The sequence below is a fragment of the Babylonia areolata genome, chromosome 28 (genome assembly GCF_041734735.1).
Source record: "Babylonia areolata isolate BAREFJ2019XMU chromosome 28, ASM4173473v1, whole genome shotgun sequence".
Lineage (NCBI taxonomy): Eukaryota > Metazoa > Mollusca > Gastropoda > Neogastropoda > Buccinidae > Babylonia > Babylonia areolata.
Window position 1 is genome coordinate 20,421,106 of NC_134903.1, and position 26,504 is coordinate 20,447,609.

A 26,504-nucleotide genomic window follows, 5' to 3' on the forward strand; every position below is an offset into this window, starting at 1 on the left:
ACCTGTTCTATAAGTTAAGGTCTAATTCTGTGCTATGTTTGCCACAAAAGAAAAAAACACACAACAACAAACAAACAGGGCCAACAGAGCAAAGCTACTGGCTATAAACTTGCACCCACTATGACAAAGGGTAACAAATGAAACCAAGCACAAAGCCTGACAAACCAATGCAGCCAACCAGCACTCCCGACAGGCAAACAAGTAAGCGAGGTCATCCAATGGAAAGCCAGCTTTCTTTCTTCAATGTGACAAAAGAGCAGGACACTATGGGATACTGAAACTGTAATAGTTACAATGTGAAAGGTCCCGAAAAATGTCTCATATCACTCAAAGAGAAAAGACATTAAATTAACTCAGTACTGCCCGTTAGTTCCCCTGACTTCCCCCACAGACGACCCATTTGTACAGGTAAGAAATAAAATTGCCAAAAAACAAATGTTAGAATCTATGAACTGAAAACTTCAAAACTGATCAGTAAGATAAGTTAGTTAGGGACAAAATATAAAACTTCCTCCCTTCCTATGCTATCACACAGTGAGATGATGAAAGCATTTTTGTTCGCAATATGCGCACACTGATGACTTGTAAACGAATCTACAAAAGCACAAACAGTTTTAAACAGATTAAATTCAGAACATTATACAGGCACAATAGGGCCTGTTCATCTAATTCTTGTCTACTTTGTGACTGAGATGACATTGGGTCAGACGCCATTGTTGACATGCACTGTTCACATGAACCAGTCACCCCAAAATAACTCTCCTGCTCACCAGCATACTGCATAGCAACACACACTGCATTTACTGGTTGCAGTGGAGAGTGGAAAGGTCATAAGATATTCTAAGCTCATACCATCATTATGGAAATCAGGTGCCACTCCAAAAATTCAAAACTATCAAAGGCCCCGATTGGGGCCCCTGGTCTGAAACGGTTGTAAACAGTAGGGCCACAATCAGGGCCTTTCGTCCAGAGAGAGTTAAAGAAAGGAGATGTATAAAAAAAAAACACAACAAATATACAGAATTAACAGACAACGGGTCTATGAGTAAAATCCTTTAGCTGACAATGTATTTCAGGGCTGAATGAAAAAAAATCCAGAGAAATGAACCACAGCTCTCAGCAACACAGTACAAGAGAGATCCATGCTGACTTAGCAAGCAAGCAAGAAGTATATCAGCAGTGGCACTAGTTTAATTCTTGCGTCAAAAACTTTTCTTATGCTAACAAAGAAACCAATTCAGTGAGCAGGCAAACAAGCAAGAAGTAAATCAACAGTGACACTGGCTTAATTATTGAGTCAAAGCTTGTATTATGCTTGCCAAGAAACCAGTCCATTAAGAAAAGCAAGCAAGCGAGCAAGCAATTAAGAAGCAAATCAACAGTGACACCGGTTCAATTATCGAGTCAAAGTTTGTCTTCAGCTCGCAAAGAAACTAGTCCATTAAGAAAAGCGAGCAAGCAAGCAAGAAGTAAATCAACAGTGACACTGGATTAATTATTGTGTCAAAAGCTTGTATTATGCTAGCAGAGAAATCAGCCCATAAAGAAAAGCAAGCAGGCAAACAAGCAAGCAAGCAAGAAGTAAATCAAAACTGACACTGGTTTAATTTCCGAGTCAAACCTTGTCTTATGCTAGCACAGGAAGAAACCAACACGCCAGCAAGCAAGCACATAAGAATACATCAAAACAGACACTGGTTTAATTCCCATGTCAATGCTTGTCTTATGCTAGCAGAGAAAGCAATCCAGTAAGCAGACAAGCGAGCAAGCAAGAAGTAAATCAGCAGTGATGCCAGTTTAATTCACAAGCCAAATCTTGTCTTATGCTCGCAAAGCCAGAAGACAGATACCATTTGCTGGAATGACGGGAACAGGTCAAGATCTTCCGCCTAAGGACTGGACACAACCTTCTGCTCCACCACATGCACACAAAATTTGGCATTGGACAGAGTGGAGAGTGCCCTTATGGTGAGGGACCAATGACAACCGACCACATCCTTCTAGACTGTACGATGCATGCAGCATCCAGGAGGAAGTACTGGCCAACACCAACAGCAGTGGAAGCCAAGCTGTACGGCACCCTGGAGGAGCTGCGATGGACGGCAGCCTTCATCGAGAACACTGGGCGGCTCATCTAACAGGAGGCAAACAAGGAAGAAGAAGAAGAAGTAAATCAGCAGTGACACCAGTTGAATTCCCAAGCCAAATCTTGTCTATGCTAGCAGAGAAATCAGTCCAAAAAGAAAAGCAAGCAGGCAAACAAGCAAGCAAGCAAGAAGTAAATCAAAACTGACACCGGTTTAATTTCCGGGTCAAACCTTGTCTTATGCTAGCACAGGAAGAAATCAACATGCCAGCAAGCAAGCACAAAAGAATACATCAAAACAGACACTGGTTTAATTCCCATGTCAGTGCTTGTCTTACTCTTATGCTAGCAGAGAAAGCAATCCAGTAAGCAGACAAGCGAGCAAGCAAGAAGTAAATCAGCAGTAACACCAGTTGAATTCCCGAGCCAAATCTGATCTTATGCTAGCAAGGAAATCAATCTAAAAAAGAAGTAAATCAGCAGTAACACCAGTTTAATTCCCGAGCCAAATCTTGTCTTATGCTAGCAAAGAAACCAATCTAGTAAGCAAGCAAGCAAGAAGTCAATCTGCAGTGACAACAGTTTAATTCCCAAGTTCAACCTTATCTTATGCTTACAAAGAAAGAAACCAATACACTAGCAAGCAAGCAAGAATAAATCAAAATAGCCACCAGTTTAATTCTCGTGTCAAAGCTTGTCTAATGCTAGCAATGAAACCAACCAATTCTATGAGCAAGAAAGCAACCAAGTCAAGTAAGCTGGACAAAAACCAAAACCAATCCACAACAAAACAACAACAACTACCACCACAACGACAAGTACCAAGAGTGGTCTGTTGCTCTGGCCCTCGTCGTCGTTGCTGTTGTTGCTGCTGAGGATGGTGGTGGGGGTGGTGGTGAGGGTAGGGGGAGGTGGTGGTCCAGCCATCCATGGCGTTCAGGCTGTTGCCGAAACTGGACTCCCGCTCTTTCCACTCCTCCTCCTCCCCCTCCTCCTCGTCCCTCACCCCCTGTCGCCTGGAAGAGTCCACAAGGTCCTCCTCTTCCTCTAGTCCTGCAAAGTGGACGACTGGACTGACGACATGTGATGAGAATGAGGATGACGATGAGGATGATGAGGAGGACTATGATGGAAATTCCTCTTGACATCACAGAGCTGTTCTCTTAACTCATTCTACTCCAGGTACGAGTTCACTCATACCATGATTACTTCCCCTGTGGACCTGGTACAAGTATTCTTGTACCAACGCACTCTTCTACTTTTGTCACACACTTCTACTTTTGTTTCATAACAAGATGCACAGCAACAAATACAAACTATTGTACATGTATTAACAGTTATGAACTAATGTATCACCAATCAACAGCAACGAATATGAACAAGTGTATCACCTGTGAACAGCAACAAATATGAACAAGTGTATCACCTATCTTGTTCATTCTTGCTTAGTACAGCCGTTCTTCTAAACTGAACCGTGTATGGATTCTGGAAGCATGAAAAACAAAGCTTTGTTTGACCAATCAAATCAACAATTTCTCCGTCGATCTTTGCCATTTAAGTGCGCTGCAGTGGTCTCACATAGTGCTGGTCCAGGGGAAATGTAGCAGGCATGTTGATGCGGGGTCGAACGAGTTAAGCTTCCTTTCGTAACATTGTTCTTTTCTTCTGTATTTTTGATGATGATGACATGCTGCTCTGAGTATCTGCTTCAGTTTATCAACCAGGTGACAAAGCTGTAACTCTTACGCTTCCTTCCATGATGCATTCTTTTTTTTCTATTTGTGTTGTGTAGCATGCACTTAGTGCATACAAAAAAAAAAAAAAAAAAGAACCCAAAGCAACAAAATTGTTGTCCCTGGCAAAATTATAATAAACAACCCACTTTGCTACAAAAACAAATACACTTATACTGTGTTATAGGCTGAGAAAAAAAGAGAGAAAAAAAAAAGAGAGAGAGAGAGAGAAAAAGGTGGTGCTGCACTGTAGCAACGCACTCTTCTTGGGGAGAACAGCCCAAATTTCACAAGGAAAAATCTGTTGTGACAAAGAGTCGAACTGCAATACAATACGATTTCTTGGTTTTCATGAGCGTTTGTACTGTAGGGTCCAAGTCCTGTGCCTGAAGACGTTTCATAACAAGATGCACAGCAACAAATACAAACTATTGTACATGTATTAACAGTTATGAACTAATGTATCACCAATCGATACAATCAACAGCAATGAATATGAACAAGTGTATCACCTGTCAACAGCAACAGATATGAACAAGTGTATCACCTATCAACAAACATGAACAAGTGTATCATCTGTCAACAAACATGAACAAGTGTATCGCCTGTCAACAGCAACAAATAACCTATCGTTTATCAACAGTAACATATGAACCTATGTCTTGTCTATCGTCAACAGCAACAAATATGAACTCATCTCATCTAATGTATTGATACCTATCAAAAACAACAAACATGAGCCAATGTATTGCATACCAACAGCAAAAGTATGAATTAATGTACTGCCTAAGAACAAGAAAAGATATGAACAAGTGTATTGCCAATCAACAGCAAAAACAAATGTGAACTAATGTATCACCAATCGACAACAACAAACGTATTGTGCATAAACAATAAATATGAACTAATGTATCATCTCAACTGTCATAAACTACAAACAGAAACAGATATGCTGCACACTGACATTAAGCTGAGAAACAACAATGACTCATGCACCTCATAAAAAACAACAAATACAATATAATTTGAACGAATATATCACCCATTAACAGCAACAAATACTAATGTAAACAGTAACAACTACAGTACAAATTAACGTAGGTTTATTAACAGCAAATATGAACTAATGTGCACCTGTAAACAGCACTAACAGACCTGGTATGACCTAACAGACAACACATCATCACAGATCACAACACCGTACATACTACTGACCACCACCAATCCTACACTCTTTAAAACACACACACACACACACACACGAACTCACCTTTGTCCATACAATGTAAGTGCGCACACACATGCACACACACAAACACACCTCTTTCCATACAATGTAAGCACACACACACACATATGCACACATACATACTTGCACACATACAAACACACACACACACACACACACACACACACACATATACATACAGTGATACACACAGTCACAGACACAGACACACACACAATCACACACATACACACACACGGCCACACCTCTTCCAACCTCCTCCCTCTCCCAAACCTCACTTTATAATTTACATTTATCCTTCCTGTCTAATATAACTTAAGACTGGAAAGACATGAAACTGAAAAAAAACTACTACTACTACTTCTACAACTACCAGACTAGTAGTACCAGAAATCTAAAGAAGATAACACACACACACACACACACACACACACACACACACAAAAGACAAAAGAATTAAAGAATTTCCCCCCACCTTCTTCACAGCTGTCCAACATAACGCTCCTCCTCCCTGCTTCTTCCTCCGATGCTCCCTCATCCACTGGCGATTTTCTCCACGTTGTCCCCTCTCCCTCCTCCTCCTCCTTTGCTTGCCCCCCTCCACCACCACCACCATCACAACCACCATCACTGTCCTGATCCTCCCGTCGCTGCCTCTGTGTCTTGTCTGACGGTGGCCGACTGTCTGGTCTTCGGGTGGCTGTTTTTTCCCCCTCTGCCGCTTTCTCGTTCTTCTTCTCTGCTTTCGGTTTCTCCTTCTCTCCTGTCTCTCTCTCTGCTCCTGTCTTCTCTGCTGCCATCGTCTCCTTCCCGGCTTTCTCCTTCTCGGCTTTCTTCTTCTCTTTCTCTGCTCTCTCGGCTTTCTCCTTCTCGGCGGCAGCGGCTTTCTCCCGCTCTGCCCTCTCCTTCTCCCTCTGCTCCCTCTCCTGTTCCTTGCGGTCCAGGTGCTGCAGGATGCTCCTCAGCTTCGTCTCCTCCTCCATCTTGCGGTCCTCCCGCGACATGTAGCGCAGCGACTCGTACGGAGAGGATGACAACCCTCCCCGAGGGCTGCCGCTGTGGCTGGAGCGAGCGCTGAAGGTGGTGGCGCCACCTGTGGGGTGGAAGGTGTCACCGGGGTCGGGGCATGATGCCTGCCCCGAGGAGCTGGAGCTGACCGAGGCCGAGCGGAAATCTCTGACGAACCTGAAAGAAACGATTATGACAACAATAATGATTTGATATATATATGTACCTGATTATCCGATTATGATTTAATCTATGCCTGATGGTTGAAGAACAGTTGCAACAATAATAATGGTTCAATCTATACCTGATAATTGAAGGAACTATTACGCTACTACTACTCTCACTACTACAACTACTACTGACAATAATTATATATTTGTATTTGTATTTTTCTTTTCTGTCACAACAGATTTCTCTGAAATTCAGGCTGCTCTCCCCAGGGAGAGCATGTCACTACACTACAGCACCACCCATTTTTTTGGTATTTTTTCCTGCCTGCAGTTTTCTTTGTTTTTCCTATTGAAGCGAATTTTTCTACAGAATTTTGCCAGGGACGACCCTTTTGTTGCCATGGGTTCTTTTGCGCTTACTAAGTGCATGTAGCACACAGCACCTCGGTTTATCGTCTCATCTGAATGACTAGCATCTAGACCACCACTTAAGGTCTAGTGGAGGGGGAGAAATACTAGCGACTGTACCGTGATTCGAACAAGGCAGTGCGCTCAGATTCTCTCATTTCCTAGGCGGGCGCGTTACATCTAGACCATCACTCCACTCATGACAATAATAATAATACTAATGATAATAATAACAATATTGATAACAATGGTAATAATAGTAAAAAAATCAATTCATGCTTTATGACCGTAGAAACAATTTCACAATAAGAATCCAATTAATATCTAACGATCAAAGGAATAATTAGAATAACGATAATTCAACTTACATAGTGCTTTCTCATGTAAAACATGCTCAACTGCACTGTAGGAGGCAAAACCTGACAGCTCAGAACATGCATTTAAACACTAAAACTAACATACTTGTCTCTGCACATACATTCAACCAAACACTCAAACACTAATTTACATTCATAGTCACAGTAACATACACAAAAACATCACCATGATGAAGCAGTTATTAGAATAAAACGGAATATGTCATTATTACCAAGTGTACCATGGTCACAAGAGATTGGGGTGTTGGGGAGGTGGGGGGTATTCCGCGGCCCCACCATCAGCACTGTTTCAGTGGCATTACTTCCGCGGTCCCACCATCGGCACTGTTTCAGTGGCATTACTCCCATGCCACTCATTCCCAGTCCCCCATACACAGCCACACCTGGGTTTGTCTGTCGCAGTCCCAGTGCCGGCAGTCTACAGGGAACCATCAATGTTAGGTCGCTAGGATACCACGCACTAGAGGAGACCCTGCACTGCTGCTGAGTCACTTTGGTGGTGTTCGGTAGTGCCTGTTCTGATTTAACATACTTAGGACACCTACTGACGACCATAAAGGCTTAGTCGCGGAGCCAGACTGAGTGAGACATCACGACAGCTCTGTTGAGAAAGCGTGTCTATTGACAAAACAACAGCTCTGATTGTTTTTGTGCAATTCTTGAGACTTGTCTCCATTGACATAACTACAGCTCCAATGACACTGAAGACCTTCACAAGACTCACTCTAAGCACGGAAGTGGAGAGGTATTGAAACTGAGGTCACTATGAGAGCAGGACATGAAAGGCCATATAGCTTGGGTTTTTTTAAATACTGATTATGAAGAAGAAGGACGACGATGCTGCTGCTGCTGCTGCTATGGAGGCCCATTTAGGTTTAGGACTATGTGACAAGGCTGCACTTCACGCTACCTGTCGGTGGGTTATGGAAACAAGAACATACCCACCATGCACAACCCCAAAAACGGAGTATGGCTACCTACACGGCAGGGTAAAAACGGTTATACACATAAAAGCCCACTCGTGTACATACAATGAACGTGGGAGTTGCAGCCCATGAACAAAGAAGGACAAGAAGAAGAAGAAGAATCCTGGGAAACACACACCTCAAAAGGTCCATGTCATGGGCAGTGTGGAAGAAGGAAGGATCAGCCGGTGTGTTATGAGGGGTGTTCGTGACACCGCCGTCGGCGGTGTTGTCTGGCACACTGGTGGCCACAGAAGCGGACGTAGCGGTGGTGGTGTCAGCGATGAGGGTGTTGGCGTCAACAGCGGCAGTGGTGGTGGCAGCAGCAGCAGCTGTGGTGCAGCCTGCCCCGGTCGATGTGTTAGAGTCTGTGGAGAGCTGAGAGTGCCGCCGTGAGGACGGTGGTGTGGGGGTGCCTGAAATGTGACGACGATAATAATAAGGATCATAATGATGATCATACTGCACTGCTACTACCAGTACTGCTACTACTATTACTAATGATGATGATGATGATAGCAGTAATAATAATAACACATGTGATACAATAATGATCATATCAACTGAAATATAACACTGATAATAATAAGTATCATGATAGTGATCATACTACTATTGCTACTTCTAGTACTGCCACTACTATTACTAATGATGATGATGGCAGCAATAATACTAATACATGTGATATAATAATGATCATATCAACTGAAATATAACACTGACAATAATAAGTATCATGATAGTGATCATACTACTATTGCTACTTCTAGTACTGCCACTACTATTACTAATGATGATGATGGCAGCAATAATACTAATACATGTGATATAATAATGATCATATCAACTGAAATATATAATGATCATAACAATGAAATAATAATCATACTACCAGTACTAGTACTACTACTATTACTGATGATGATGATAGCAATAATAATAATTATAATACATGTGATGTGATAATGATCATATCAACTGAAATTTAACAATGATTATCATAAAGATTATTATAATAATAATCATACTACTACTACTTCTGGTTCTACTACTGCTACTACTAATGATGATGAAAGTAATAATGATAATACATGTGACATAATAATGTTCATATGAATAATAATTATTATATTAATAATAATCATAATCTGATACAATGATGATGATAATGATAATAATAGTAACAATAATAAAGATGACAAATGATCATAATGATATTAATAATCAACGAAAAATGATAATAACAACAATAACAAAACACTCACTGACATGGGTGAGAGAAAAAAAAAAAAAAAAATCCCTACCCTGAACCCAACAAGACAGGCAGTGAGCAATGACTTGGGAGCACTGAAAACTAAGGAAGGGAACTCCCAAAACACCGTCAGTTTTTAACCACTGTGCTACTGCTGCTCACCGGCGCGGATGACTGGTGCGAGGGAGGGTCCATCCGTGCTCAGCCCAGCCAGCTGTATGGTCCTGGAGCTCCAGGTGTTCAGGACGCTGGAGTTGAGCGACAGGCGGAAGTTGAGGCCCATCAACCCTGCACACGCAGACACAGCAGGAATGGTTAACTCACTCAGTACGGCCAGTCCTCTCTTCTCATCTACACAGACCCCTCGCATGTCCAGTGGGTGTCTGAATGACCCAACCTTTAGCTTCCGTCGTCAGAATTGTGGTATTCTTTGTCAACATTCACCTCTTCAGTATAAGAGCCTTCCGCTTGCAATATTTTGATGATGGTAATTGGGGTGAAACGCTGTTAACGTCGTCTCTTTCGCCGTTCGTATGGAAAGAGTTAAGACACTCAGCGTATGTGAGATTGTGGGTTTGAATCCGGCTCTGGCCTCTTCTCCCAAGTTTGACTGGAAAATCAAACTGAGCGTCCAGTCATTCAGATGAGATAAAAAAAAAACCGAGGTCTCTGTGTGTAGCACACACTTGGCACACTGAAAAAGAACCCATGGCAATGAGAGTGTTGTCCTCTGGCAAAATTCTGTTAAAGAAATCCACTCTACACAAATATATATATGCATGTACAAAACACCCGACATAGCATGTTGGGTTACACTGTTGGTCAGGCATCTGCCTAGCAGATGTGGTGTAGCATATATGGATTTGTCTGAAAGCAGTGACGCCTCCTTGAGAAATTGAAATTGAAACTGAAACTCTCTCCAGGGCTTGACATTAACTTTTTTTCCCACTTGCCCAGTCAGGCAAGTCACTGGAAAATTCACTTGCCTGGACAGAATTTGTACTTGCCCAACTTTCAGAAACATGCATGCATCACCAAATGCTCGCATGCACGCGCACACAAACACACACACACAAAGAAGTAGTCAAACCCTTTTCTTTAACTGTTTGTTTTGTTGGGTTTCATCAAAGATAACTGTTGTTTTGAACAGCCAAAAACAAGTTTTATCTCAGACTCACTCAACAAAACACTGCCTTTGGCATGTTTTCGCAACTGACTGTCAGCCACAAAAAGTATTTCTTTTTTTAACCTCCACTGCAAACAGCAACATGCAGAGTTAAAAAGAAAAGCCAGCATTTGTACTGTGAGACAAACAATGTCAGGATTTGACAGATGCAAGTATGATTCTGTTAGATGGGGTCAACAGTTATTGTTTCTCACTTGCCTGGTAGAGCAGGTTGAAAATTCATTTGCCAGGATGGCCACACCAGGATGGGTTTCAGTTGTTCTCACCCGGCATCAGAGACACAGAGAGAGAGAGAGAGAGAGAATGTGTGTGTGTGTGTGTGTGTGTGTGTGTGTGTGTGTGTGTGTGTGCGCGCGCGCGCGAGTAAGTGAAAGGGGATGGTGAAGGGTCACAGTTCCAGAGAGGGAAGGTGGTACAGCTGTTCTATCTACATGGAGGTTGCTTAGCAATGGAGCTTTCCACAATGGCCTTTGATATGTGTCGATCCCCTCAGCAGAACTGGACTTTGACCCCTACCCTGCCTCCATCATTTCTGCTATTCCCAGCCTGACCATGTAAAAGGAGGGGGGAGGTCGGGGGGTGGGGGTGGGCTAAGGATAAGCAAGTCTGCGATATGGGAGGTGGTGTCAGGAGGGGACAAAGAGAAACTTAGGGAGAGGGGGGTGAAGGAATGAGAAAGGGGGAGGATTGTGGAGGTCATGTCTGTGTTGACTTGGTTTAAGTTATGATTCTACAGAATGGCCGTTTCCTTTTTGATTAACCGACTTGACCTTAACACTGAGATTCTAGGGAGAGAGAGAGAGACAGAGAGACTGAATGAGACAGAAAGGCAGGCAGATCACAGTCAAAGAAATGGAGGGGAGGGTGGTGAAGGGATAGCGCGGCAGTGATTTTGACAACCTTGCCTGTGGAGGGGTGAGGTGTAGGTGGAGGAAGAGTGGGGGTGGGTCAGTGGGGGGAAGGAAGATGGACACGGCCATCCATGTAGGTTGCCCTCTTGGACGGATTACAGACAGGCCTGGCTGGCTATCATGTAACACCGACGGGCAGGTGCTGACAGTGAACTTTTCACTTTCCTCCAAAGAACCCGTTGCCACGCAAGCAACATCAAAACTCCTCACTTTGTTGTTGTGGACCAGAAAACTCTGGTTTGCCAAAATATTTTTTTCTTTCCTCTTAATCTATTTTCGCGTACTGGTGTATTCTCAGTCAAAATGATGTACAAATTTCACCAAAACGGTACTGGTAAACAGGTCTGTCATAGAAACAAACTCTGTTGTTGTTTTTTTGTTTAAAGTGGAAGAGTACATTGTGACGTGATTTTTTTTAGTTGTGATGGACGGAAGATGAACTATGCTATAAGAAAAAATACCATAGGCTCTCCAAAAATAGCAACCAATGGCAAATCACCTTTTAGAGCTGCATGGTAGCTCTCTTTTTCCGGTGACCACTTGTCACAGTCAGACACAAAACATCATCTGCTAGAGGAACAGTGTCAGACGATCGGTGTCAGGAGCGTGATGGATATTTTTTAAAACAAAACATGCCAGTCTTGGAAAATATAACTTGCCCAGTCGGGCAAGTTCGGTAAGGGCAATACTTGCCCGACACAATGATCTACTTGCCCCAGGCAGTCGGGCAACCGTTAATGCCGAGCCCTGCTCTCCCCACAGTTGGGGCCCCATTTGTACGGGTAACAAATACAATCGCACAAAAAAAACAACAACAACAAATGTTGGAAGTTATGAACTGAATGTTTCCAGACTGACTGATCAGTAACATGAGGAGTTAGTTGGGGGACAAAATATAAAACTTCCTCCCTTCTCATGCTATGAGAATAATGAAAGCATCCATAAATTTTGTTTGAAATTTGCACACATTGATGACTTGTGAACGAATCCAGGAAAGCACAAAGAGTTTGAAACAGATTGACTTCAGAACGTAAAAAAGCCCCGATAGGGCCCCTTCATCTAATTCTGTTGTCAAGGCCTGACTAAGCGCATTGGGTTATGCTGCTGGTCAGGCATCTGCTTGGCAGATGTGGTGTAGCATATATGGATTTGTCCAAACGCAGTGATGCCTCCTTGAGCTACTGAAACTGATACTGAAACTGAAACTGTTGTCTGCCTTGTGACTGAGAAGAAACTCGATCAGACGCTATTGTCGACATGCACTGTTAACATAAACCAGTCACTAAGAAAATTACTGTCCTGCTCATGAGCACAGCGAAACACGCTGCATTTAGTGATTTACTGGTGGCAGTGGAGAGTGGAAAGGTCGGTTAAGAAATCCTTGGCTTATAACACCACTGTGCAAATAAGGTGCCTCAACTGGGCTCCTTTGTCTGAAACAGATGTAAACAGTAGGGCCTCAGCTGGGGCCCATCAACTGGAGTGGTTTAACCCTCCAGCATTCACACACATTACTGAGAAACCTTCCTACTATCAGACAGTTTCCACACTGTTTTGGTTCCTGAAGTACCAACAGTGCCAGATAGTTAATATTACTTGCAGAGCATTTATATTTAGCTAATAACCGAATAGTTAAAGCGTTGGACTTTCAATCTGAGGGTCCCAGGTTTGAATCTCGGTGGTGCCTGATGGGTAAAGTCAACATAATTATGAGCAGACCTGCCATTGCCTGACCCCCCTTCGTGTGTATACGCACACAGAAGATCAAATACACACGTTAAAGATCCTGCAATCCATGTCAGCGTTTGGTGGGTTATGGAAACAAGAACATACCCAGCATGCACACCCCCGAAAACTGAGTATGGCTTCCTACATGGTGGGGTAAATGAACAAAACGGTCATACACATAAAATGTTACATGTCTGTCTGAGTGTGTATGTGTACGTGCCTGAAATCTGATTGAATGAAACAGGAAACGAATGATGAGCACCCAGTGGCAGCTGTCAGTCGGCTCTACCCAGGTAGGCAGCCTGTTGTGCAAATGACCCCGGTGTTTGTTAAGCTCTTAGAGCTTGGTCTCCGATCGAGGACAGGCACTATATAAGTATCCATATCAATCAACCAATCAATCAAAAGTGTTCACGAGTTATTGTGCTTCATCCTGCACACTGTTATGTGTGTCCTGCCTACACGTGTCATGCTGCTGTCCCTACTTGATACACCAAATCAAGGTAAAATCGGTGGTGACTTCATGCTGTAAGTCTGCAACTACCCTCTAAATTGCACAGTACACATTTTTTTTTTTTTTTTTTTTGTCAGAAATAATAAGTGCGTTCCTGTCTGAATGTGTTCTCCATCGCTCCATCATGGTAATCCTATCGATTATGTACACTTGCCACAAAATTAGTGTCACCAAGTCAGCAGTGGGCTGCGGTGGTGATAAACAAATGGCAGGGATTTCAAGCTGGTGGTTTGCAGCAGGATAAAATGCAAGAGGGTTAAAAAAAAAAAAAAAACATTCCTTTTCGAGCAGTACTCTACATAATCAAGGCACCCCTCTCCATACCTATGTTCTTATTTCTTTAATTTCTATGAATTCTGTTTCTTCTGTATGTGTTACAAGAATGTTCTTGATGTGTTGTTTCTACTTATTTTTGTTACCTTAATGAAATTTTAAATTAACAAAAACCTAAACAAAACAAACAACAACAACAAAAAAAACACCCCCAAAACACCAAGCAAACAAGAGAGGCAAGGCTCTTAAGACTCACTTGTGATACACACTTTATCCAGTAAAAAAAGAGAAAAAAAAGTTGAAATGTGTTCTGCATCTAATAATACAAAGCTTTAGGGGGAAAAGAAAAGAAAAAAAGAGTTATGTTAGCAGGTTAGAACCAAGCACATTCAATTCAAGAACATGTATACTAAAGTGCTAAAGTGCACCTACCTATGACATTCAAAAATAAATATAAACCTATGCTTTTTGTGTCATAAATCGATTACGGTATTCAAGGTGATAACGCCATTTAAATCATAATATTTTGGTGTATCTCAATTATCTAAGAAATTCTTTAAAATCTGCGGTAAAGGAGATGTTTCCATCACCTCAGACACACCGCAACAATGAACATGTAGCTGTTTTCTCCAGATCTGCGTGTTCGACAGGCTGACAGAAACTACATGCAGTCCATTCAATTTCTCTTTCATGTTCATTCTAGTTAAGTCAGTATCCACTTTAAAATATTCATATACAGTAAATATGATGATGGTATCATTAGTATCACTGTATGTATTCTGTCCAGAATTTATATTTCCCTCCTTTTAATTGCAAACAAGAAAAACGAGGTCTGGCCGTTTTCAAAACAAACCAAAAATTGTTATCTTTTTTATTCGCATCCTCAAGGAAATAAACCACTGATGATCCTGAAACACAGCTTAATCTGGAAGACTTAAAACCTATTATTGGCATGGCTGTGAAGATTTTTTCCACACAATTTTCAATCCAAATTCGGTATTGGCAGAAAAAATATTTCAAGAGAAAATGACAATGTTTAAGTTTACCACGGACACACACATATATATATATATATATATATGATAGTCAGTCGTGTCCGACTATGACCATCAGAACAGCAGAGGAGGCAACTGCTGTTCCGACTATTTGGGCTAGAATTTGATAATAGTGGAGAATGTCTTGCCCAAGTACATCCCCACTCTCTTGGCCAAGAGGGTTTTAGGACAATCGGCATTGGGATGGTTCCCAAAGGCCAACTAGCCCACAAGGCTGCAGCACTAAGAGCCAGTGCAATTTTGCCTCCTAGTTTGAGAGTCATAGTCCTTCACAAAAGACTAAGCTGTAAATGGTTTCCCACTGACTGGAGAAACCATTGATAATACAGCTCTCACTTTGCTGTTGGCCCATGTAAACTTATGTCAATATAAGCCGAGTGTTGGGCCTGACATACATAAAGACACACACAGAGACAACCAAACACCGGGTTATTACACACACTCACATTGTTTACACAAGTGAGTCAACAAGTAAACATCCACCCCTAACTTTTGGGTGAAATTTGAGCAAAGTGAAGAGGGTGGGTGTTTATAAGGCAGTTTACTGTACATACCAGTCAGATGATTACGTAGAATATCTGGCTGCTCATAGTCCAGCATGTAGGCCCAGGAATGGTAAAACGTTCTGCACATTATAATACAAATCAATAAAAACACATTCACACATATATACACAAATGCTTGTGTGAATCAATCAAGAACCAAATTGAAAAAAAAAAAAAACAAAGAAAGAAAACAGGTTTAACAACAACAACAGAAAATCATACTATTAGTTGCACCAATAGTAATGAATTCAGTGTAACATGAAAATCAGCAGAGTTTGAAGCAGTGATATTCTCTTGAAGAAAAAACAAACATGCATACAACTGCAAGAAAGCTAACAAACACATGAACAAGAAAAAAAGACCACCTTTTCGGACTGAAAAGCATGTCCACTGGCTCTGTGACTGCAAGTCTGAAGAATTGCACAAAACACTGAACAAAGCTGTTGTTTTGCTAATGAACGCACTCGCTGAAGTCTGAAGAATTGCACAAAACACTAAACAAAGCTGTTCTTTTGCTAATGAACGCATTCGCTGAAGTCTGAAGAATTGCACAAAACACTGAACAAAGCTGTTCTTTTGCTAATGAACACACTCGCTGAAGTCTGAAGAATTGCACAAAACACTGAACAAAGCTGTTGTTTTGCTAATGAACGCACTCGCTGAAGTCTCAAGAATTGCACAAAACACTGAACAAAGCTGTTATTTTGCTAATGAACGCACTCGCTGAAGTCTCAAGAATTGCACAAAACACTGAACACAGCTGTTGCTTTGTCAATGAACGTACTCACTACAGGTTTCAAGAATTGCATTACACAACAGAGCCGCTGTTATGTCAATGAACGCACTCACTGTAAGTTTCAAGAGTTGCAAAACACTAAACACAGCTGTAGTTATGTCAATGGAGACAAGTCTCAAGAATAGCACAAAAACAATGGAGACAAGTCTCAAGCATAGCACAAAAACAATCAGAGCTGTTGTTTTGTCAATAGACACACTTTCTCAAAAGAGCTGTAGATATGTCAATGATCCCACTAATTATAAGTCCCGAGAATTGCACAACACTAAACAAAGCTGCCGTTTTTGTCAATGAACAGTTAATCTCAAGAACTGCAATATCCTTACCACTCATCCAGCTGATTAAAAAAAACAACAACAAAAAACTCTTACAACCTCCCCCTCTCCACTTCCCACATTTCCCCCTAACTATTAATGACTGTTAAGAGAAAAAATACTGCTGAACAGCGATGGACAACCCCTGAATACACCCTCCAAACAACCCCCCCCCCCCCAACCCACCCCCTCCACTACAATATCAATTCTGATACACCACAATGAAACTGACCAACAAGAAGGACCCCAGAATCACAACAGAAGACAAGCATTAAAACTGTTCATAAAAAATACTCAAAAGAATCTTGAAAACGGACCACAATGGCAGCGAAAACAATAAGCACTGGATCAGTAATCATGCAACCTCAAGCTGTACAAAACTCACCGCATGGTCTTAGTATCAGCCATCATAGAGGCCAGGTAGGACGCCACTAGCCCGTCATTGATCGCCAGTCGTACCCAGGCCTGAGAACAGACACATCAAACACTCCACTCAGAACAATTCAATTCAATTCAAAATACTTTTGTCTGCTTCAAGCAATTAAAACAGAAAATTTTCTTTGGCTCATTCAAATCTTCAGCATCAGATAAATATCACAGCCTGATGCGCATTCTTCTATTATTCAGAACCACTAACATGACACAGGCGAATGTGAGTGTTTATACGTTTAAAACTACTTACATGAAACAGCCTGATGTGTACGTGTACATACTATCAAAACTACCTATACCATTCAGCCTAGTGTACATGTTTATACAATGAAAACTACTCACACGACACAGCCCAATGTCAGAGTTAATCTGCGACAGTTCCTTCAGCTGTACGATGACGTCCTTGTGGGTGAACTTCTTCACCACACTCCAGAAGTTCTGTCACACCATCCACAGAATGTATCATTCATTATTATTGTCTTTTCTTTTTTTAAATTTTATAATACTGAAAATGAATATAATTCTAACACTGAGTGATTCATTTTAGTTAGAATATTCAAGTATTAACATGGAGAAAATAAGTTCAAAAGGGAAAAGATTTTCTATTTATGTGTGTCTCTATCTATGTACCTATCTATCTCTCTCTGTCTTCGTCTAGAAGAGAGACAGAGACAGACAGACAGATATATATCTCTCACATTCTCTCACTGCATTCTCATAACCTTCTGCACACTTTAGACATTTTAGAGCAAAAACCAACCTCTCTTGTCCCTTCAAAGCAAGAGTCAAAAACAAAAAATAAAGTAGGAATAAACAAATAAACAATACATAAACAATTTAACAATAAACTATCCCATCTCAGAACAGACACTACATAATATACAGCATCAGTGAACTTAACAGAATGTATCATCATAAGTAAAGCAACAAATAAGTGCTCAGTTAGTCATTATGCTCTTGTTGGTAAAAACATGAATACGAAGTTTTGTCACACCATCTTGGGAATGTCTCAATTTGGATAAAACAGCAAATATGGAGTTTGACAAGTTCTCTGGCACACTATCCATAGAAAGTCTCATTATTGGTCAACTAACGAATAAGAATTAATCTGACAAGTTATGTCACACCATCCATAAAATTACTGGAATTCTTGGTCAATCAATGAAAAACACCATCTGAACAGATGTCAAAGTGTACAAGGGAGTGGACTGAATAATAACAAAACATACACTCACCATACACAATCAAAGCACACTTGATGCACACATTACAACAAATCATACAGATTTATCTTTTTTTTTTTTCTTTTTTTTTAATTTTCAATTATGAGTATATTGAAATATGCATTGAGTGCATATATGAATAAAAATTAAAAAATCCACATAAATCCACCTTCTTTAACATAGCTCTGGGTCATTATCTCCAATGCACACAGTTTGACATCTGACCGCCTGTGACAGGTTCATGCAAAAATAACACTTCCAAGCAAAGCTCTCTGATGACCCAACTTTTCCTAGAACCATCAGAAGCGAATGAATGAACGAGGCTAGGACAATAAATCATCAAATAACAAAAAAGAATGGAAACTCTCTCCATTGATTTACTAGGTACACAACTTCAAGTCAATGCTGCTTTTGCTACCGATTCAGCTGGCACACAGGTAAATAAAAGGTACACTGGAACAAACCCAGACACTTCCCCTAAGAAGGAAACTCCAGGCTTTCCTTACACCAATCATTTGTCATGTGCACACAGCAGCATCTTCTTCTTCTTCTTCTGTGTTCGTGGGCTGCAACTCCCACGTTCAAACATATGCACACGAGTGGGATTTTACATGTATGACCGTTTTTACCCTACCATGTAGGCAGCCATACTCCACTTTCGGGGGTGTGCATGCTGGGTATGTTCCTGTTTCCATAACCCACCGAACGCTGACATGGATTACAGGATCTTTAACGTGCGTATTTGATCTTCTGCTTGCATATACACATGAAGGGGGTTCAGGCACTAGCAGGTCTGCACATATGTTGACCTGGGAAATCGTAAAAATCTCCACCCTTAACCCACCAGGCGCCGTCACCGTGATTCGAACCCGGGACCCTCAGACTGAAAGTCCAACGCTTTAACCACTCGGCTATTGCGCCCGTCGCACACAGCAGCAATAACAGAAGAAATGCGCAAACACAAATGAGCTTTTATTCAAGACCAGCACAGACTTTTAATCTTGAATATGCCACATGGCATATATACAGACAACACAGAACCAACACATGAGGAAGCGTCTGGGTTTGTTCCAATGTACCTTTTATTTACCTGTGTGCTAGCTGAATCGCTAGCACAAGCAGCATTGACTTCAAATCGAGTGCCTTGTAACTGGAGAGAGTTACCACTCTTTATTGTTGTTTAAACATCGGAAGCAAAATTAGCAATTCACAGACAATCTGAAGAAAATAACTATTTCAGCAAAACAGTCCACATGCATTCCACAGGATAACCAAATCTAATCAAATCTCCATCTTCATACTTGTCAGTTTTGATCAAGCAAAATCCAAAATAAACGTTTCAATTTGATATCACTGGTATCATTCATAGATAATAGATATCAACATATATTCCAAATTAGAATGTTTAAACAGAAAAGAAAGAAAGAAAGAAGAAAAACTGAAATTCAACTACTATACTTACAAGTTTTATTTCTGTGCTGGTCCCATGAGCATAGGAAACAAGCTGTAACACAAAAGAATTCCAAGGAAATCATGTATCTGTTCAATGCTAGGGAATTCTGTGTTAAAAAAAAAAAAAAAAAAAAAAAAAAAAAAAAAAATATATATATATATATATATATATATATATAAAGGTGCTCTTCCCTTGCCAAGGAATCTTAACCCTTTAAGCCCTGACCACCGCTTTACCAGTGGCAGAGAAAAATGACATAATGCCCCGCCACCGGTTGAGTGGTGTGTAAACACTTGAAGCGTGCAGTCTCAACCTGGCCCGTCAGGGCAGAAATCAGGGACAAAACGTGCGAGAAAACAACTGTACACAACGCAGCAAGTAATTGATATGCTTGATGATTTATCGGAAGTAGAGTATGACAATGATTACTCTGATAGTGAGGTGGAATTCGAATCGGATGATTTTGCTACAGATAGTGATGTTGAAAATGAATCTGAGCATGCAGAATCAGTTGATCAAAGGAGGCGTGTCAGGTTGAGACTCTGCACGCTTCATGGTAGAAATCAATCTGTTTTATCCAAAGCACATGCACAAAACACAGTAAGGGGGTGTGGCAATGTTGGTACTGTGTTCACTGGCGTCGAAATATTATGGTTTTTCTGATTGGCTCTTCAATATAAGTCAACCAATAGCAAAACATGACACAAGTGTTTACGCACCGCTCAACCGGTGGCCAGGCATTATGCCACCCCTTCCCACCACCGGTAAAGCGGTGGTCAGGGCTCAAAGGGTTAAAGATTCAGGGGTGAACTTAAAGAAGAAAAAAACCCATCTAACACAAAAACTATAGGAGACAAAGATAGAAAGCAAACATTCAGGTTCCATCAAGGCCATCACTCCACACCTACTGTTGCAAACTTACCTTGGACATCATGTTGTCTTTCACACCGTGAAGAAACACAGCCTCCAGCACACTGCACAACCTATTGGACGCTTCATTGCTGCAAACAGACAATGATGTACCATTACATTATACATCCACATCACAAAAACAAAAAGCTATACAAAAAAATATCAGTCATGTAATACAGGTCTATAAGGTTTCAATTCTCTTGTTTTATCTATTTATTTATTTATTGGCAGAAAGCACAAACAAGGTTTAAATTATCTTGTTATTTCATTGTATAGGCAGAGAGCACAAATAACAAACTAAAACGTTTGTGATGATAATAATGATAATGGCAATCTTTCAATGATCAGTTCATCAATCAATATTCAGCACAGGTAACACCAGAGTTCAAATGATGTTGAAATAATGATGCTACCAAGGCTCAACACAACATTCACTCAGTTGTAGCCCATCGTGCTACCATCAGTTTTGTTCGCTCTTTGGAAATCTTGATCTAAAGTCTACCTCTGATCTAACCAAGACAGTATCACCTTTTAATGTACTGGTACCACTTGACACTTTTGTGTACAGTACAGACACATGCAACCAACATTTTGAATAGTTTATGTTATTTATTTATTTAATTATCGCCGTCCCATAATCTGCAATGGTGGTGATGGTGATGATACTGATGGTGGGTGGTGATGACTGATATTGATGAAAAAATTATTTAAAAAAATTCTTCTGCTTTGTAATCTCTAATATACACGGTTTCAGTGACAGTACTTCCACACTGATCGTTCTGAGTCACTCTTTCTCAGCCACACTCAGGCTCATCCTTCCTGGTCCCAGCACCAACAGTCCACGGGGAACTATCCATGAGGCCACACACCAGAGGAGACCCTGCGCTGCTGTGTAGTCACTTTGGTTCTGTTAGCTGGTGCCTGTTTTGACTAAAAATACACAGGACACCACCTACTTTGCCCCCTTTTTGATAACAATAATTGTTTATTTGTGAAGCCACCACCATGTCTCTCTCCAGCAACAGTCAAATAACTCAAGTTTGGGACTCGGATCTTTTCCATCAGAATTCTACCAGTACAACAACTCTCTTCTTCTGCACTATTTTACTGCAAGAAGTGAAATTCAGTTATCAATTACAAAGCAAAGAACAAAGAGACAGTGACAAAAAGTGAAATACAATCTGGACGGCATCTGTTTAAAAAAAAAAAAGAAAAAAAAACAAAAAACAACAACAAACAAAAAAAAAACCAAAAAAAAACCAACGACAACAAAAAACAACAAACAATGATTTTGACTAATGACAAACCATCTGAATTTCTCTGACTGCTGCAAACATCCCCCACCCCCTCCACTCCAACCCCTCACCTGACGATTGTAGCTCCATCCACATGTTCCTTCTGCTGTAGACTTTTCAGACTGCTATGGAACTGGTGTGTGAGCTCCTCCCTCGTCTTCCTATGGCGCTGACTGTCATTTACTGTCTGATAGGCTGAACATGTGGAACACACACGCACACACACACACACACACACACGCACACACACACACACACACACACACACATCAAAATATTGAAAAACATGCAATGGGCACCCACATAACAGTATAACACAAATGTGAATGTGCACAAACACAGATCTGGAAATGAATAAACATAAACAAAATTAGTTATCTTCCTCAATAATAACAATAATGATAATAATTTATTAATATACTTTAAAATTAAACAAAAAGCAACTGATTATCGTCAAAACAAAACAAATAACAAAACCAAAAATGGCATACACATGAAGACAGTCAACACCCATTACAGAAATAACAGAAGTGACGCACATTTGGGTTTATATGCATTTCATTAAAAAGACATAATAACCATTGTTACATCTTTGTTTCATTCTGTTTTATTATGCTGACAGCTAATGAGCTATGGTGTTAAGTTGCGGCTACACAGGCCCATACAGACACTAAAAAACTAAGTGATTTCAAGGAAAGTTATCAAAATTTCAATGTTTTAAATGCATAGCCAAATTTTACAATGACAAAATTTTACATATTAATACTAATAATAGTGGGTCAACCAGTAAAATGAATGTGTCAGTAAACTTGTAAGTAACTCAGTCTGATTATCAGAGATGTTTGCCTGAAGCTGAAAGTGAAACTGAAAAACAAGCATTCATTGCACATGAATTAGAAGAGCTGCTACAAAGTGAAATGACCATGAGTCATGTCCACAAAAATTCCTCTTTTGATTAAAACATTAGTCTTTGTGTAAAATGAGCAGACCGACAGATGACAATAAATTACATGTGACTGTGAGTCACATGATGATGAGATGAGCCTAAAGCCAAAGGTGGCGAAACTGAAAACACCTGATATTGTTAAAGCGTTATTACACTTGTCAGCCTGCTAGAAAACTCCCATTAAAAGTTTACAGTAAATACTACTTAAACAAGCTATAGGTTCTGTGTCTGCTGAAAGGCTGAAGCACTCTGCCCAGTAAATGCAAAGCAGTGATTTTAAACCCTCTTTCCATAGGTATCATCTCTTTGGTGCAAAGTTCTACAAATTGCTATGGTTTATAAAGATAAGAGTAATAACAATAACATTACTACTATAACTGGCACTACTACTATACTACAAATAATAATTATACTATCATTATTATTAACCATAATCATCATAATTACAACACCACAAACAGTAACAAGAATGATGATGATGATGATGATGATTGTGATGGTGGTGATGGTGATGATACTGATGGTGGGTGGTGATGACTGATATTAGTTGAAAAAAAAAAGAAGAAGAAGAAACTAGAAAGGCCTTCCGTTTTATAATCTTTGATATAAATTATACACACCTTTCCCAGAGAAAAATCCTGTCATTCAGTGGCGATGATGAACAGATGATGAAGATTGAAAGTTTTCAGGGTTCAAACCAGCAGATTTCATGAATTATGGACAGCAAATAGGCAACAGAAAAGAAGCAAAATAACCAACAGAAAAGAAGCAAAATACACAATGTATAAAAAACACACAAGAAATGAGCCATACCTTCAACAAAAATTGATATGATTTAAGCACAGATATAGAACGTTTAAGAGAATTCAGAAGCAAGACTTCCACTTTATAACACACTGCATTCACAGTGATTCCCAGTTTAAATAGTTTACTATGAGAATGAGAGATAAATCATGGAGATGACTACAGACATGACACAAGTCACAAGAACTTGAAATACAAAATTATTATTAACAACTTTGGTAATTCATAGATAAGAAATAACCAATTAAAATACACATGTTTTTACATCCACTCCTTGCCCTGAAGATGGACATGTATGAGGAAAGAAACATCTATGAAATTCTAATTCTGTCACACAGTCACTCACATTCAAATATATGCAGACAGATATTTAAAAAAATAAAATAAAACAAAACAAAACAAAACAAAACAAACAAAAAATAAACAAACAAACGCAACAACAACAACCCCAAACAAACAAAGAAAAACAGGTAACCAAAAGTTTGAGAGAGAGAGAGGGAGAGAGAGGGGGGGGGGGGGAGGGAGAGACAAAGAGATACACACAGAGAGACAGAGAGGAGGACCAACTGTTAAGAAAGCATTTCATGATAATTATGCTTTGAATGGATGTCATCAATAAAGTGTCTGGAATATATTCCTGGGTGGAAAATATGTGCGTGGGATATACATTACTATGCACTCATTTATTTTGTTTTCAATATAGACTCCAACACTGAATTTGTCTTGTGTTTAATTCCTTTGTCAACATGTTTTTCCAGTCCACACTGATGTAGAAATGTTTCGCCCCTTCGTACACATTTCTATGCACTCAATTATTTCCTTTTCAATTAGACTCTAACACTGAATTTGTGTTTAATTTCTCTTTCTACATGTTTTTTCCAGTCCACACTGCTAAAGAAATTGATCGTCCCTTTTTATTTATAGTCTCCCTTGTTTCACAAGTTCCTTTTTAACCCGATTTATTTGTTCATTTTGAATTTTACCTTATGATAGTGTGGTACAAAAGATTCTTAAATAGAATACAGAAAATAATGAAACAAAATTTCACTTAAAAGTTATAATCGAGAAATAAATGCTGTACAGGATGAGAACAGAGACATATATATTCCATCACTTTCTGAGGAAAAGTCGAATTTTCTTTCCGTCTTTTCTGCGTGTAGCTTTAGTGTTGAATTAAAAATAAGCAAACAATGATCATCAACTAAATGTGATTTCTTTGTATTGTCCCTAATTTGTCTTTCCTTTGTCTTCACGATTTCATACGAATCGTCACTATCCAACACATCCACATTACATGTCACAGTAACGTATTCTGTAAACCTTTGTTATGATTTTTTTTTAGAACGCAGGCGTGAATCAAAATCTACAGTTACTCGAGCAGTCATGACATAGTTTGAGAAACGATCTGTAAGACTTCAGTAAAGCAGACAAACTGTGCAACTGACCTCGTCCTCTACTGAACATTTTTAGTTTGTTTCCTTGAACGACTGCTGGTGTGTGATAAATGTGAGCAGATCACTGCCACACACATGCACAGCTGTGTCTCTGCAGAGCCACTGTATATTAGCAGTTTCGAACAAAAAGTGTTTTCTTTTCCTAATGTTTGAAGATTTGTTTAATACTAAGGTAGCTGAGCTGTCTATTCCCATTTAATAAGGCTTACTTAACAATCGACTTTCAGCCATTTCTTTTACCAGCCTACCAACTGCGAAAATTGCAAATGTTTTACGAAAATAGAAATGTAACATCCAACTGGCGTGTAACACCCCTCTTTTCGAATCACGTGACCAACGTAAACAAAGTATTTTTAGCAGTGGCATTGTTCGGAAACACTGATCTAATGATACGTTTAGATCAATAGCCTAGTGCGGAAAGTTCAGCTTGATACACTGTAGTTTTGTACGTTCAGTTTGATACACTCTGAAGGGTTCGTTCAGTTTGAATCACTGTTGCAGAGTAGAAGTTGTTCGAGGATGGGTCATGGGTTTCATAAACGTTGCAACTTGGGTTTGTTCAGTTTGACTGAGTTTCACACTACAACAAACTTTCAGTTATATTAATACAATGTTAATTATTCGTTCAGATGAATGATATTCCACAGAGTGCGTTCAGTCTGATACAATATGTAGGGTACAAGTCTCAGTTTCTCAAGGAGGCGTCGACGGACGTCACCGCATCAGTTCGACCACATCTGCTAGGTTGATGTCTGACCAGCAGCATAACCCAATGAATGCGGTTTGTCAGGCTGTGTATATATGTGTGTGTGTGTGTGTGTGTGTGTGTGTACCTATCATGGTGGATTTCTTTAGTTCTACAGAATTTTGCCAGAGAACAACAACGTTGCCATGTTTTGTTGTTGTTTTTCAGTGCGCCATGTGCGTGCAGCACCACTGGTATAAAAAATAGGCCCTGTTCTTAGATCAGTGATGCTGCACACAGGACCTCTGTTGATACATCTTATCCGAACAACTTGATGTTCTGATATTCCAGTCAAACTTTGGAGAAAGGGCGAGACAGGGATTCGAACCCAGACACTCACAGACACGTACTGTATCTGACACCGGATAAACATCATAACCATTCGGCCATGCACCTTCCTCTTTTGCTTTTTTTGCTTTTCTTTTCTTTCCTCCACAAGTGTTCTTGGCGGCTGTGCGAAATATGACGTTATAACGCTGTGTGTTCGTTCTTTGGTTTAACGTCTTTTCACTGTAAGTGATATTAGACGAGGGAAGGAAAAAAATCGAGTGGGAGGAGGGGGTGGGGGGGATTACTGTGTACGCATACGAGTAAATGAAAGTGTGTGTGTGTGTGTGTGTGTGTGTGTGTGTGTGTGTGTGTGTGTGTGTGTGTGTGTGTGTGTGTGTGT

General features: G+C 40.2%; 1 protein-coding gene across 3 annotated transcripts in view; it reads right to left on the minus strand.

Annotated features, from left to right (window-relative positions):
* The window catches only part of LOC143301928 (uncharacterized), a 50,361-nt gene extending 25,182 nt beyond the window's left edge, over positions 1–25,179 (minus strand). For all 3 annotated transcript variants that reach the window (XM_076616379.1, XM_076616378.1, XM_076616377.1), the window contains exons 1-11: positions 25,081–25,179; positions 21,957–22,080; positions 20,601–20,679; positions 19,688–19,729; positions 17,345–17,440; positions 16,956–17,035; positions 15,470–15,540; positions 9,411–9,536; positions 8,136–8,412; positions 5,544–6,253; positions 2,909–3,139 (exon numbers count right to left, since the gene is read on the minus strand). In XM_076616379.1, coding sequence (XP_076472494.1) covers positions 2,909–3,139; positions 5,544–6,253; positions 8,136–8,412; positions 9,411–9,536; positions 15,470–15,540; positions 16,956–17,035; positions 17,345–17,440; positions 19,688–19,729; positions 20,601–20,679; positions 21,957–22,080; positions 25,081–25,099 — 1,855 coding nt within the window. In that variant the 5' untranslated portion in view covers positions 25,100–25,179. The remainder of the gene's footprint in view (positions 1–2,908; positions 3,140–5,543; positions 6,254–8,135; positions 8,413–9,410; positions 9,537–15,469; positions 15,541–16,955; positions 17,036–17,344; positions 17,441–19,687; positions 19,730–20,600; positions 20,680–21,956; positions 22,081–25,080) is intronic.
* Positions 25,180–26,504: the final 1,325 nt, after the last annotated feature.